Genomic DNA, 17,035 nt, shown 5'->3' with positions numbered 1-17,035 from the left:
AATAATTTTGTTCACCTTATTACATCTTTAGAGTGCATGGTATCTCTAGCTTCAGCGCTTCAAAAAAAAGATAATTAAAGAGTACAATGAAAGCAATAAATAATCAAATTATAACATGTTATCCAACAGAAAGAGCCCGAAACCGCAAAGTATCTTTTGTACAAAGCGCTGGAAAAATTTCTCCTGTAGTTTTCAACCTTGAACAAAAAACATTTTTTTACATAAATGTGTACAAAAAGCTACAGAACTACGTACAGAAATGATAAAATAACTCTTTAAAAACAGGATTGAATGGAAACTTTCATTTTTAACCAAAAAAATCACACAATTTATCGTTTATAACAAAAAAGTTAGTAACCAATCGCAAATTCCATACGCATTTCGACGGAGAATGTTTCTCCGTAACGATAGGCAGCGAGGATAGTACGCCATATCACTCTGTCTTTACATACAGATCTCGCTTCCTCTACATTCATACGTCTTCCCATGTATGCGCGCCGATTGTTCCGACTTCATGTCCATCTTCGAGTGTTTGTTGAATTTGGTCATGCCATGTCTTTCTCGGTCTTCCACTATTTCTGCATCCTTAAATATTCGCATCGTTAATCTTTTTAGCCGTTCTTTCGCTGTCCATTCGCTCTACATGTCCAAACCATCGCGGATCTCCTTGCTTGATTTTGTCGGTAATGCTTATCTCGGCCTCGCGTAATGTTCGGATCTCGACGTCTCACAGTTTTATAAGACATTCGCCTGAGAGACCGCATTTCGACAGCAATCAGCCTACTTTCATCCCTGTTTTTCCAAGTCCATACTTCGCTCCCATACATCAGGGTCGGCATCAGAACTCCGGCGTGAGCAGGGTTAGATATTAAGTTTGATCGGTATTCGCTTGTTTTTTGTTTTTGTTTACACTCATAACTGGAGAGTAACTACATTTTCTGTTTGCGTAACCTTTGCAAATCTTATCTGTAAAGTAACACTCCGGCACATGACTTACTACGCCGTAACCTACCGCAGATATTTTATTTATTTAGGATACAAACAGATGTACAGGTTAAATTAATATCAATATACCTGCCTGCCATCCAATAATATGTATTCACTAAATTATACTACAATAAACTAGAACTGTGATGGACCTTAAGGCTGACTCATCTCCACTCGGTTTCAGGGATTAGGGATTTGTCAAAAAAACTCATTCAGGGTTCTGGTTTTATTTCACACACAGAACTGTGTTGTATTTATATTATTGAAAAGTGGTATTCCATTGTCTAATTTTCTTTTTCTTGCAGCTCAACTTTATTACGACGCTTACTAATTTTACAACCTTCAAATAATTTTGTTTAAAATTTCAGGCATCAAAGAATCAGCCGTTCTTTCCGATCTTCAATGAGCACCATCCCCGACCGGCCAGATCCCGGCCCAAGGATGCCCAGGGCCTCATACAAGCCTGCGTCGCGTGCCAGCATCATCTGTTGCAACAGTGGCACAACTTTCAGGTTTGAGTCTGATATAATAATTACATTGTCAATTAATACGTATTTTAACTGATGGTATATCTTTGCAAATTTGACCACATAACCGAGTATCGCACGCAACTACACTGGCTCAGTATCAGGCATAGAAGAAACATTCACATTCTATCACTTCTTCACAATATTCTAAATAATCCCACTACGCCTGTTTATCTGAGAGAGCTCACCCAACCTCTTTCACAACACGGACTATCTCTTCGTTCTAGTAACGAAAGAACCCTTTTAATACCCTGTCATCGCTCTAATTTTCTTGCCTCCTCTTTCATAGTAGTAGCCGCTCGATTGTGGAATAATCTACCCACCAATGTTAGAGACATTTAAGTCAAGATTGAAATGTCACTATCTAAATATTTAAATTGTTCCTTTATCCTTCTTCTTTCCTTCCCATCCCTTCTCCTCTCTTCATAGTATAGTGTTAATTTTTCTTTATATATATTTTTATTTTGTTAATCTTTGTTTTTAATTTTTGTATAAAATTGTAAGATTCAATATTTATTTATTTATTTATTAACGGACATTGTCCATGTATACAATTTATAAGGTTTAAATATTACAATAAAAGAATAGTTTAAAACATTTTTAAAAAAAGAAAGAAGCATTGACAAACATAAGGGACATCGAGACAAGATCTGGACTATTTATTTAGTGCTCGTTTAAATCGTTGTAAACTTAAACCGAAAAAGCCCAGATCCCGTCTTGAGTTAACAATACGACAAAGGCGGGTCATTGGAGAATTTAGGCCTTAGTTTGTTCTACGCTGATCGATGAACAGTACTTCATTGTTTCTCAATCTACGAGTCGGAATATTGAATTTTACTTGTCCCAGTAATGATGGAACATCGATTATACCATTTAGTATGCCGAACATATATATGGAGTCAATATTAGTTCTACGTTTTTGTAGACTAGAAATATTTAACATTGACTCTATTTCAGCATAAGAATAATTATCTCTCTCTAGTCCGAGCATCCACGCTATTTTTCGAAGCAAGCCATGTCCATGTTTTTATAATTTTGTCAAACTGAACGGTTTGGTAGGTGGGAAGAAATTGCCTTAAGGCAATATGCCCGCCCTTATATGCATATATGTTGTATATGTATAAAAAGTGTCAAATAAATAAAAATTAACACCTTAGATAAGAGTAATAACCACCCTTCTTTAGGTTTCACTGATTAATTTGTTGGTTTTTTGTTAAGGTTCTATAATGACGCCGTGAACAATATTCTGTATTTACTATATTAGTTTTATATCACCCGTTGATGGGAGGAGTGCTCTCCCATACTATAGTAGTGTTCTTGTAAAATAATATAAATTGTGTAAAACTAATAACAAAGTTTTATTTTCACAATAATTTATAATGAAGTTTTACAAAGTGAATGCTCATTCAATTAATAATATCATTGTCAATATGCCTATTGTACAAACTTTAAAAAAAAACATCACAAATTTTCAGAGTTCTCCTCTTTTTAATGTGTTTTTAATTTCTATTCGTCTTTACTTTATTTCCTTTTTCTTTTTTCTAATAATAATCATCAAAATATTCAATGAAATAATCATGATTCTATTTTATATCAATTGCTATAGTACTTTATGTACTTTTTAACTGAATATTACAAGAGCCCTCTGGGCGTTTACAAATAAATAAATAAAAATTTAAAAACTCTACATTACAGTTTTGTGTGAAATGAATCTGAACTCTGGATGAGTGCTTCCGACTAAAGGGCTGCTCTCGGATAGTAAAAAACTGTAAATTAGGCAAATATTATGCATATTTTTGCCTCGGTTTGATTCTTTGCAGATTGAATTTCTTCCCTGTGACAATTGGCCGGGCAAACACTGTAAAAATCAACGCGGCCGGACACGCTAAAGTATCAATCCTGAAAGCAATTATTGGACCGTCCATAATGAGCACTAAATATATCTAGTTAGGTTTGCACTCACTCCGTTAAATGTGTGAACCACTTGTCCAAACAAAGCAGTTATGGAAATTTGACTTTCAGTTATTTCCGATAACCCTCAGGTCAATCTTGAGATACCCTCTCGATAAATAAATAATATATTTATGTCTTGTCGGAATATTATTTTAAAATTTTTACTAGAATTAAAATAAAGCAACTTTGTTTTTTTACCATTTATTTTAATAAATTTTACTTTATTAACACACATATGTGCAAAAATAGCATTTTTGTTTTTTTTTTAAAACATTTTTTTTTTTACCCAAGATTATAAAACAAAAATGAAACCTAAAAATTATACAAGCTTCCTTATAATATTCCTGTATTTCTTATGTTTATTATATACAGGGTGCTCACTAAACCCTGTCACATCCGAAACCACAATGATCAGTATGAGCAAGAAGACATATTGGCACATTAAAATATTTTTTTAAAACGAATAAAATTTTGAAAAATAAAATAGCAAAAAAGCAAATGGTTGCTTACTTCTGCAGGGGAGACCCTGATAGTGCGCCGCGCTCCCCTCACTTCTCCCCTGCAAAAGTAAGCAACCATTTGTTTTTTTTTAATATTTTATTTTTTAAACTTTTCTTTGTTCTAAATATTTTTTAAATGTGCTAATTTGTCTTCTTGCCCATACTGATCATCGTGGTTTCGGATGTGACAGGATTTAAAGAACACCCTGTGTATATATATTTGGATAATTTATATGGCGCCGTTTTTGTGAAAGTCACCCCAAGGGCGCTGTACAATAAATAAATATCCCAGCACGTCTTGCAGCTACAGAGCACATGGACAATAAGAAATCTAGCCCCTGTTTACATTTTTTTTTTTTATTTGACAATGAAGTTTAGAGTTTTAGTGATATTTTTAAATTAAAAAAAAAAAAACAATTTTATAAAAATGGAAGTTAGATTTCAACAAGTCTTGCAGCTGAGCGCCTGGACGGTTTGGATAGTTGATAACTAATGAGGGCTTTCAGCCCTTCTGGAAATTGGATAAAAAAAAATGTTTTCTGACATGCGGTAAAAATTAGAGCTTTAAATTTTACAGCAAAGATTATTGAAAATTAACAAAAAAAATCAATTATCCATATAATCGATTATGCGCAGCTTACCATTATATTTAACTATCAATAATAGTGTGTTATAGTAGTTTTAACTATGGGAGAGTAAATAAAATAATCTATATTTATTATAAATTAACGTCACCGTTTATATCTTCCTCAAAAAATTAATACAAGCACCCAGCGCATTGCCCGTTCCCGATCATTGCAGCTTATTTCTCAATACAAAATGTAAACTGTATTTTAACATCCAAAAACCATGTATGTATATTTTCCTTGCCGAGTTCACTAGCAGATTACAGATATTATTTGAAGCTTCTCTATTGGAGAGGAGCATTTCGAACATTATTTCTTAAAGACCATTTTCGTTTGATAGTATTCTGTTGACATATGACGCCAGTTTTTTCATCTGCGCGTTTTAGCTAGTGGCGCCTCGCTCAGTGTCGTCAATTTCTTGCATTATTCATTTTTTGGTTTCGAAGGAAACGCAGCTGACGGCGCGGCGGCCATGACGGTCGTGTGACTTTTTGTTACAATATTATTGCGAATATTTTTAATGAATGTTATTGTTATGTTATGTAAAGTTAAAACGATGTATTTTGTTGGCATAACTAAATAAATCTAAATCTAATCTTATTGTTTTTTTTAAGTTTTTCAGAAAAAATATACATTAACGTTAGACATTACATAAAAGACAAAAACAATTTTTGTTCACTTAATGGGGAGTGACATCTTACAATAATATATTTATTATATTTTTAATTAGTAAATATTTTTAGTATAAAATGTAAATTACAAAAAATATATACAGTATTTTCAATCAGTGCCAAACAAAAAGGAATTACGAATATAATTATTTTATTATACTTATTTTTTAACTTTTTTTAAAAAAACTTTTGCATGCATGTACTGTAGTACTGGAGTATATACCTACATATTTTGCAAAGTTATTAATTTTTGTTTGTTGGATTATTAGTAATAATTATTTTAATTAAAAATAAGTAGGTATTTCGTCTTCTGTTGCCAGCAGGTGTAACTGGAGCTGGAGAGATGAAATTGTTTTGACACAAAACCATAGACAAAGAATCCGTGTACCTGTATAAACTTTATTACTTATGTGTATGTATGTACATGCAGGTACAAATTATGAAAAAAAAAGTATAGCTTACCTATAAAAAAAGTCACCGTTTGCTACTGATACATAGTTCTAAATACTTCAAAGTTGGGTATAAAAAACAAACATTTTTTATAATTCTTATTTTCATATTTTTGTATCTCTCTTCCAATCAACGCTTATCAGAAGATGAATTGGAAATTTCTGGATTAGCATATTTTATCTTCTGTTATAATATTTCTTAATTAAAAGTAATTAATATCTTTATTATTGTATTTTCTTAATAGATTCAATTTCAACAGACTGATAAATTGTATGTTTAGTGGTATCCGAAATTCTGTCAATTATTGTTTTTTATCTGCTAAAGATGCCTCATATGAAAAAAAAGTGTGTATTTTATTTTATTTTATTGTTTTCTTTATTTACAATTTTAAAAACCCGTAATTTAAGGCCACTTAAACCAGCCAATGACAGGTCATGAGCACTGGATGCCTAGACTTCTATATTCTCTTATCTAAAATGTTCTTCATCTTTGTTGTAAAATGTTAATATTAACAGCTCCCTAGGAGGCTGAATCCAGTCCTTGTCTACAAAAATTTGGACAAACTCAAAACATTGTTGATTTTATTTTGTTACCTTTGTTTCCTCGTTTTGTTGACGGGTCAAATCGATAATGGGTCAACTATGACCTATTGGAATACCCAATCTGATTCCAAAAATACATTTATACAATTATATTGTTTAGATTTAATTTTATCTCTGTTGGTGTTTCAAAAACACGTTCTTTAGTGGTGCCGAGCCCCATTCAACGCGACGTTTGCTCGTGTCGGTAACAGCATGCTAATCTGTCCTCAAACAGAGATAAAGGCCGGGATGTTTACGCGAGCCGCGCTTCACCTCAGTTACTGTGGAGAAGTTCCGCTGGAAACATGTACGCGGTCCTCTCGGCCTTACAACTTGACCTTAACATGTGATCGTCAAACTGAACATTCTATAATTAGTGCGAACGCTATTGCGAGTGATTTGCAATAGTATTTTTATCAAGTTCAGTGTATACTGTGTAAAGATCGTATTGTGTGCTTTCGTGATATGCATATTATTGGAATATCATTACTTGTTTCTTTTTTGGTATTGACACAACGGTTTGTCGTAGAGATAATTCTCTTGGAAGTTTATTTATTAATTGCAAAATAACGAACCAGGGTAGGCAGAGGATAGAACGTAATATCTCTGTCTTTACATACAGACCTCGCTTTCTCTACATTCATGCATCTTCTCGTGTTGATTATTCCGACGTTTGACATGTCCATCTTCGAGTATTTGGTCATGCCATCTCTTTCCCGGCCTTCTTCGATTTCTGCATCCGCCCGCATTCGCATCGTTAATCTCTTTAGCCGTTCTTTTGCTGTCCGTTTGCTCATCATGTCCAAACCAACGCAGAACTCCTTTCTTGATTTAGTCGACAATGCTTATCTCGGCTTTCAATAATGTAGGAATCTTGACATTTGTGCACCTGTTGTACATGGCTTTATTTCAATTTCAATTTATTTATTTTAAAAACGTTTATGTACATTACAAAAAAGTTCAATGCATTCATAAAACAAAAAAAATAATACTAAAATTTAAATATACAAAAATGGTAAAATACCCAGCAATTGTAGATAAAAAATGCTATCCTCTCTGAACTTTTTTTCACTAATATGAAAGATGTCAATATCCGAAGAGATACGGTTGAGTAAGACATCGCTCTTCCTACTGGCATTACCATCGGCAGGTTGGTTCTGCAAGCAGGAAGATAAAACAGCTTAAGCTGTCTATGTCTAAGGTAGTCATTAGGAACATAAAGAAAAATACTCTCCGTTACACCTATGTTGATCGTAATACCACGGATCAATCGGAAAAAATACATAAGCAAGTATGCATTTCTTCTTTTCTCCAAACTATTGTAGCCAAGCATTCCCAGTATGAAGTTAGACGGGTACAACCACGCACTCCAATATCCGCACTCCCTTAAGTAAAGATACCTCAGAAATTTCTTCTGAACCATCTCCAGCATAAGTGAGTACTTCAATTCGTGGGGTGCCCAGATCAGAGATCCACACTTTACCACATATTTGCGTTGTTTTTCCTATACAATACTTCGCGCCTCGGCCTCGTGGTGTAATGGTCAGCGCATTCACCTACCGTGCAAGAGGTCTCGGGTTCGATTACCGACATGGCTAATACGAAATATTTATTTTAAAGGGGGTTTTCACACTAGAATATTTCATAGTCCCTGGATTGGTACTTGAAGCGTAAGATTTCTTACTTTCATGTAACAAAATGATCAAGATGTGACATGACACTGCAATTGGTGTACCAATGCATTGCCCCATGCACCTTTAGGTGTGGAAGGGGAAACCTGACGACATACCCACTATCATAAATGGTTCACGATAGATGAGTTCTGCGACGTGGTACCATATAGGCACAAGTGATAGCTGAGTTATTTGTTTATTTAACTCATAAGAAGCAAGGCAGCTGTAGTGATTTTTAAATTATAGCGTTTGTTGATAATAGGTGCTAACCACACGCAGGCGGCATGACAACAGCATCTATTGACAAAATAAATACTTCTACTGGGTATGCCTGCCAAATCTGGGCCCCGATTACAATGAGAAGTCAACATTTATCTTCAATTTTATCTACAAAGTAAAATGAATTTTTCTGTATGAAAAGCAGAATACGCATACATTTTTTTCTTTTAAACATGTTCAATTGAACGTAGTTATACAGAAAGCAGCCAGCCATAGAAAAGTGAAACTGAGATAATAGCACATTTGTAAAAATAGTGAATAATCAAATCTACACAACAGTTGGAATGATTTTGACTTTGACAAATGATAAACAATGAATACATTAGTTTTTTTTAAACATTATAAACAAGAATCTATTTACGTATTTACCAGTTTTAATAACTTTTAAAGTACCGTAAGATTTTTCTAGTGCTGTGGGTGTTTTTTGCAAATTGAGAAATGCCGTTTTTGTGATCGGCACTATTTTCAAAAGGTTATTATTACAGTTTTGTGTATGAAAGCGGCCTGGCTGTTTTTAGCAGAACTTAGAATTGACCTTGCTGCACCCGATAACACCAATATGATTTTTTATGATTTTTTTTAAATTGTGGACTGGCTGCTTTCTGCATAACTACGTTCAATTATAGGTTACCGATGAAGATACTTTAAATGTTCATGCAAATATACTCATTTTCGTACACAAATATAGATTTTTCTTTATAGACCGTCGAATATAACTCTGTTAACTTCCTTCGTTCTTCATCGGTATATACTGAGACGGTATAAACTAGTATCGATATTTATGTACGAAAGTGTGTATCTTCGTCGGTAACCAGTAATTGAATATGTTTAGAAAAAAATATTGTAAACAAATTCTATGTTTCATATAGATAACTTAATTTTACTTTGTAGATAAAATTGAAGATAAATTTTAACTTCCCATCAGAATACGTAGTAATAATAATTATGGATAACTTATATAGCGCCATTTTCGTAATATAATACCTCAAGGGCGCGTACCCTGGGATTATTGTCTTAAATGAACTATTTTTTTTTACTAAAAAAATTGCCATTAATTCTACGCACTGTTTATTCAATGGAAGGTTTTATTTTTTATACAAAACTGCATAACTGAAATTGTAATCTTTTTTCGTTAACAACAATATTTTGAGTTTGTCCAAATTTTTGTAGACAAGGACTGGATTCAACTCCCTGGGGAGCTGTTTATATTAACATATTACAACAGAGATGAAGAACATTTAAGAGAAGGTAATATAAAAGTCCAGGCATCTACAGGGCTTATGACCTGTCCTTGTCTACAAAAATTTGGACAAACTCAAAATATTGTTGATAAATTACCTGGTCCATGAAGAAGTATAGAAATTGAAAAAATAATATTTTCAGGCGTTGCCTTGTATGTAGGTGAAATAATTCAATTTGATGAATCTCACCCGCATAAATAAAGGTTTCAGCTCTTTAACTTCACAAACATCAACAGATGAAAGAATTGAAGGAATATAGATGTTCAAATATAGGCAGAATGGTGAATGTTACACAGTGTGAAGTGGCCACTTAAACCAGCCATTGACAGGTCATAAGCCCTGTAGATGCCTGGACTTCTATATTACCTTCTCTTAAATGTTCTTCATCTCTGTTGTAATATGTTTTTTCATTAACTTAAAAAAAAACATGTATTAAAAATGAATGAAACATTTGGATTTTTTTTAACACAATATTGTAAAACACAAACTCGAAGTTATTGATTTTTTATGTCAACTAATATTGAGGCATTAAATTTTTTATGTTTCCTGGTCATAAAGTCATTTATATTTGATGTCAACTCGTCTTGAGGTCATTCTGTTTTTATGTCACCTAGTTTTAAAGTCATTCAGATTTTATGTCAGTTGGACAGATTGTTCTGTATCATTCGCTTTATAAATATTTATGTATTTTTTGTATGTACACAACTTTGCAAAACAGTTTAAATCATGTAAATATTTACAAAGAATTACAATCTTAACGCTAATTAGGTTGATAGCATATTTATCATCAGTAGTATTATGCTCTTAATCTTTTAATGGCTACTTTTATATCTAAACAGCTTTTATAATGTTTGTCGATTCATTCATCATGATGTCTTAATTTCTGTTCTCGAAATGTTATGATGACTTCACCAATGTTTTCTTTCTTATATGTTTGGAACTCATTTTCAAAATACATTGCCCTTGGTATTGTAGAAATCTCTTGACCACAGATATTGACTGTTCGTCTATTCGATTCTGAACTATCCTTAATGCCAGTTTTTTTTATGCTTTCTTTTTTACAGAATATGATTCTCTGTGAAATTCCCTTTCTATATAATCTTAAATGCCAAAAATGCAATACTGTTTTTAGTTATTCAATAATTTCCGTTCATACTAAATGCCAAAAACTCAAAATCATTCATCTAAAAAAATATTATGCAAAAAAAAATAAAATATTTCTATTGATAATGTATGTAGCGCCGTTTTCGTATAAATATACACCAAGGGCGATTTAATGGTGTACATAAAACCACCAAAAGAACATTCCATCGTGCATAGTTTGTATCATATCCCATATTATGGAAGTATCTTTCTCGGCCTTCCTCGGCTTCTACGTCCAGGCACACTTGCACTATAACATCTTTTAGCCGTTCTTTCATGACTCATCCGCTCCACACGACCAAATTATCGTAAGAGCCCTTTCTTAATTTTGTCGATAATGCTTATCTCAGCCTTGCACTCACTCTGCTCTAATTTCGACATTTGTACACCTATCATACATAATCTTACCACACATTCGCCTGAGAGATCGCATTTCGACAACATTCAGTTTACTTTCATCCTTCTTTTTTCAACACCACGCTTCACTACCATACATAAGGGTTGGTACCAGAACTTCGTTATGTACTGCCAATTTTGCTTCTTCGATAAGTTCTTATTTGCCACTATCGATTTTAAGGCACCATTAACTATGTTTCCGGCACTAACCCTTCTCTCAATGTACTTATCCACATTTCCGTCTCTTGTAAACATACTTCCCAAATATACAAATTCTTCAACCTGCTTTAATCTGTCTCCATTTGCTATAATCTTACATACCTAGGGTATATAAAATTTATTATATTTTGTTTATATTTTATGATAATTTTTTGGATTCCTATTTTTTGTATTGTAACTCTAATCTAATAAACATGTTTGACTCTCATTTTTGTTATATCTTCTTAAAAAATGTACATATTTCTTATTTGCCTTGAATAATGAATAATAGAAGAAATTTTGTTGTACGGCCCAGTAGGAAATCTCATTTCCAAAATCTGAAAAGGTTGGCCACCCATGATCTAAACTATCCTAAACCCCTAGGATACTCTTGAAAGACTTAAAGACTTATGTTTAAAAAGGCTATAAAAAAATGGATAGTGGAGCTAGGTAGAAGTAAAATGGATTGTCTCATTCGCCCAAACCAATATTGAATCAACCGCTCCGCAAGTGTATAGCTTATGTTAGGTTTTTGTTATTTTCATTGTGCGTTTTGTAATATAAATAATATAGATGTACATAAATACGTAGTGTATAAAACTGTTTGAATATTTTGTTAATTATCTCTGTTTATTAAGTTAGTCTTTTTTGTTTATTCTCAAAAGTAAAAACATTTATAAAAAGTTTATTGTTAAGTGTCCTCGGCGCGGGTAATCCCAGTGAGGTCACATTATTTTTATTATTAATTATAGTTTGTAAGAGAAAAATATGAATAAAAAAGTTTAAAAAATACTTTGGATTCCTCACAGGATTTTCTTGCTTTCAAAAGTTTTACAATAGCATGGCGCTTACACTAGTGCACCATTTGTGAAATTGAAAAAAATTGCTCTCCTGCGCATTGTATGTTTTGACATTTAGGATAGTTTATTTAAGTCAAGATTAAAATGTCACTATCTAAATATTTAAGTTGTTCCTTTATCCTTCTTCTTTCCTTCCCATCCCCTCTCCTCTCTTCATAGTATAGTGTTCATTTTTATATTTTTGTTTTATTTTGTTAATCTTTGTTTTTAATTTGGTATAAAATCGTAAGATTCAATATGTCCATGTACATGTAATTTTCTCAAACTGAACGGTTTGGGTAGGTAGGAAGAAATTGCCTTAAGGCAATATGCCCACTCTTATATGTATATAAAGTGTTAAATAAATAGTTCAGAATTGAATATACGTGTTGGCTGTTAGAGAAAAACAACTTCGTTTCACTTTATGAGCAATTATTAACTGCTCGTGCAGCAACAGCAGCTCTAGAGATACTTTTTATCCTTTGTGTAATAACTTGATCATGGCCAAAGAACGGATGGTTATTGTAGAGATAGAGTTTAATATAAAGAAATCATCTTCAGGACTTATCTGGTCGCCACGTTCCACGTGGCTCCGCCCACTCCAACGTCACACGACTAACACAGTAGTGACATCTTGTGACAAGCGAGTGTTACTACTTCACTACACTTTAGCTTGGTTCAGTCCAAACTTAGAAATAGGCTGGGTAATGAAAAGGCCTCAAAACTCGTATTCCTCTTTGAATATTTCAGGATTTGATTCAAGAAGAGGAAAATTTGTTGAAATCCGGCACTCCCCAAACACTAGATTTGGAGATCGTGCTTTTGCCGCCGCCGGCCCCTCTGCCTGGAACCAATTGCCTTCAAACTTACGAATCATCGACAGTCCCAGTCAGTTCAGATCCCAACTAAAATCCCACTTCTTTAAACTATCATACCCTCAATTTTAAATCTGGAAATATAATGTATCACTTAAGTTTAGTTAGAATGTAAGTTTAGATATACAATTGTAAAGCGCCCTTGAGGTGATTTTTTACAAAAATGGTGCTATATAAATCAGCCAAATATTATTATTAACACCCTGCAGCCATAGATACTGATTTGAATTGGGTTTGGGAGGCATTGGTCACGAAGCTAGTGAAGATTCCTCATCGTCTGATGATATTCCAATAGTTAACTCGATAAAAGATCGATTCCTGTTTTATCCTTAATAATTTTCCCCATTGTCGGTCTCGTGGTGTAATGATCGGCGCATTGAAAATTGAAATATTTATTTAAAAGGGTGTTTTGAAATATGATTTATAAATAAAAATAATAATTTTTTAAAAAATATATGTCGACAGTTAAAGTGATTTGATTCATGGATTATTTATTGTGTTCAGGCGTTGAAAAGTGATTAATTTATTTATCCAATGATGAAGTGATGTGTTGCGCATATAGTGGACATAAGTTTTACCAAAATATGGTGTGTATTTTTTAATCAATTGTCTAACATTATATTTTTACATAATTGTATGCCCTCTCTACCACAGAGAAATTTTATTTCTGTGATTTATCGTAAAAATAAAAGATAAGTGGTATTTAAACCCACAAAGATGAAATAACAAGTTACCCGTTTCATCGCTTTTGCAACATCTTTAAGACTGGTATTTTTATTATAAAATTAAATTAATTCAGAAGTGTATAATAGTTATTTAACATACTTTTAAAAAATACAATTTATAACATTTCTTAATTTAAATTTTAACAAAAAGGTTTCAAACTTTTCACCAAGCTCCTTGTACCATTTTTATTAATTACAAGTTTTAAACAATTATTTTTTTATACTTACGCACCCACACACTCGCACCCTCTCCCTCATTCATTCCCACACGCACATGTACCCTCTCCCTCATTCATTCACGCATACACACATTCATATACACATGAATACAAACGTCACACACATACAATTACGTAAACTCTTTTCTTATATATTATGTGTCATTAGATTTACAGTGGATTTTTTTAATTGGCTCTAGTAATGTTAATATTTTTCTACTTATTTTGTTTATGTAATAGCTGTAAAAATCCCAAATAAAATAAATAAATAAATCATTCCGTGTCCGCTCCCGATTGCCGACTATGTCACAAGTTCTTCTAAATCAACTGATGATAGAGTGTTGTGATAGATTTCCGGTTTCCGGGAAGCCATCTCACCAATCAGGCCAACTCGCCGAAGACAACTAGTGATATCACGCTCGGAGTAATAAAAATATTACAAAACTTAAAAAAATACTGAAAAGGCATCATAAGAGTTGACAAAATTTTTTTTTGGCTCTTAACAATTTATTTATTTTATTAACATAAACGGCAAATCTGCCTTTAATTATACCTTGCAGTATACCAGCACCAAATAACTGCACTAGAAACTGATAGAATTTTTTTTCTTCTTCTTCTTCAGCCTTATTCTCTCCACTGCTGGATGTTAGCCTCTTCCAAACGTCTCCATTCCTTCCTGTCACCCGCTTTCATCATCCATGTTTTACCAGCGATGCCGCCCACCCATCTTTTCTGTGGCCTTCCAACACTTCTTTTGTTTGCCCGTGGTCCCCACTTTATTATTCTGGCTTTCTCTCTGATTGATATTAATTGTTTTTTGTTTTTGTTTTGCAGATGCGAGCGGTCCCCCCCTCGGAAAGGGCGTACACCCTGCGGTCGCGCCCTCCCCCCTCCCCCCTGCCCCCGTCCCCCGTCAGCCTGGCCAGCGGGAAGCTGACTCCGCATGCCTTGCCGCCCCCGCCGCGACAGGATCAGGTGAGGGACAGAAAGTGCCGACAACTGTAAACACCACCCTACATATTGAAAAAATAAAAACAAACATATTTTTGATTATTTTTTTTTAAGCATCAGTACCATATTTTTCATTTTAAAAAACAAAATTTTTTTGGGATCCTAATTTTAATAGGTACCTTGAATTTTTTTTTTTTTTTGTAGATATGAATTTAAATTTTCAATTTACTTTGTTTTATTTTTTATCTTGTTTTGATTACATTTATGACCACACACTAATTAAATACTACTACTACTACTACTACCATCACGCCATTTCCCCGTAGGGGTAGGCAGAGAGAATGGACCGCCACACACGTCTATCCTGGCATACACTCCTAGCCTCTTCCACATTCATACATCTTGTCATACATGCCCTTCGGTTCTGCTGTCACTAATTAAATATATTTAAGTAAATGGCTATTCTTTAATTTTCATTGTACTATTTTTCTCTATTTTAAAAAAAATCCATTTTAAACCATTTTATCTGGTTTTATTCAGTTTTTTATTTTCTATCTTAATGATATTTTTAATTTTTCAAAGCATCCATAACAAAATATAATACGTTCATTATTTTATATGTATACAGTATTATGTCTGTTCTCTTTTATTTGATTCTTAATTAAAACTAATGTCTGAGCACCCGATGACAAACTATTATTTAATAGTTTATTGAGATAAAATTATTTTTTTAAATACTTTGTGTTATTTTTATAATGTATTAATATTGTAATTATGTGTGTATTTTATTGAATAAAGACTATAAAAAAAATCGCCATTTTGTTATATCAATATATTTTTCTAAACTAACATTGGTATATTTTAGAACTAAATCAAAGCTTTTTAAACATCAATGTATCGTGTGCATTCCTAGCTAGATTACAACATGTCCTGCAGCTACAGAGCGCATGTATGAGTGGGATTCTAGCAACAAAATGATTTCAATAAATTTACAAAAAATCAACATTGATCACAGTTATAAGTTCGTCGAGCGTTCGTGATAAAAGTAAATAATAAACTAAATTCAAATGTTATGTTTCAGAATGCTTCCAAGGCCACGTTTGTGTGCTATGTGTGTGGGGCCACGGCCGCATCCTCCGCACTTCGCCTCATCTACTGCTGTCGGAACCCCGAACGGGAGGCCTACTTCCCCTTCCTCACGCAGCACAAGCCGTTCCCCGAAGCTAGTCCCATCAGTCCGCAGGGTGAGTGTTGGCTGCATTCTCCGAGTAGTAAAATTTAACCATGTCGGGAAACGAACTCGAGTTAAATTAAAAAATCATGGCGCTGAAGATACGATGTATAAATTTTTTAAAAAAATGTCTTTTTTTAATTAATAGTCTTTTAACAAATAAAAGAAATTACTGTTTTTTTTCATTGCAATTTGGTAATGAGGAAGAATGACTCCATGTAATTTGCCAAACTCACCGTGAAAGGAGCAACGTAAGCAGTAGAGTTGACTTATATTAAAATCATGGTTTTTTAAATTAAATGTGTGTTAGAAATACCACATTGTAAAACGAGGCTAGCACCAAGACATGCATATTTTATAGGCCCAAAATTTTTTTTTTTTTTTTTTACTGATAATATTTCATTGATCCCACTTTCAAAATTTTCCTTCTTTTAAAAAACACGTACTATTCTGGATTCAAACTAAAGATATTAACTCTTTTTTTCTATGATATATTTTGTTGCCCTTTAATAATAAGGAATATTTTTATGTTTTTTTTTTTTGTATTTTTTATTTCCTTTTTTAATTACTACAAAATAAAAAAGTACCTTATAATCTTTTACAGAATATTTCCTTTTCTCTTTCTCATATTACACAAAAATATTATACCTGTCTAAGTGTCTATTTATTATAGGAGCAAAAATTCATAAACATTTCTTGTATACTCACGAACAGACTATGCCTTTGTGGGATTTTTTCGTTTACTATTTTTTCTTTTAATATGTATTTCATTGCTACGTACTTATTCTTTATTTTTTTAATATTCTATTTTACCTCTTATGTACTATATTGTAAAAAAACGAAAAAAAATAAAAATTTTTAGTATGATAAAAACTGATAGGAAAACCTTATATCTTTTAACGGTTTTCGGGTATGCCAATGGAGTGCTTTTACTGTTTCCCGGTCCACAATTATATGACTGTTGTTATTTC

At 32.9% G+C, this 17,035-nt stretch overlaps 1 protein-coding gene across 1 annotated transcript in view; it reads left to right on the top strand.

The window, feature by feature from the left end:
• px (MAP7 domain-containing protein plexus) overlaps window positions 1–17,035 on the top strand; it is a 191,098-nt gene that overhangs the window by 69,292 nt on the left and 104,771 nt on the right. Inside the window, exons 4-6 of the mRNA XM_088233624.1 lie at window positions 1,356–1,499; window positions 14,717–14,857; window positions 15,915–16,077. Coding sequence (XP_088089750.1) covers window positions 1,356–1,499; window positions 14,717–14,857; window positions 15,915–16,077 — 448 coding nt within the window. The remainder of the gene's footprint in view (window positions 1–1,355; window positions 1,500–14,716; window positions 14,858–15,914; window positions 16,078–17,035) is intronic.

The sequence above is a fragment of the Micrasema longulum genome, unplaced genomic scaffold (genome assembly GCF_059751315.1).
Source record: "Micrasema longulum isolate JH-2025_06_02 unplaced genomic scaffold, ASM5975131v1 h1tg001134l, whole genome shotgun sequence".
NCBI lineage: Eukaryota > Metazoa > Arthropoda > Insecta > Trichoptera > Brachycentridae > Micrasema > Micrasema longulum.
This window is presented reverse-complemented; position numbering and strand designations above follow the sequence as displayed.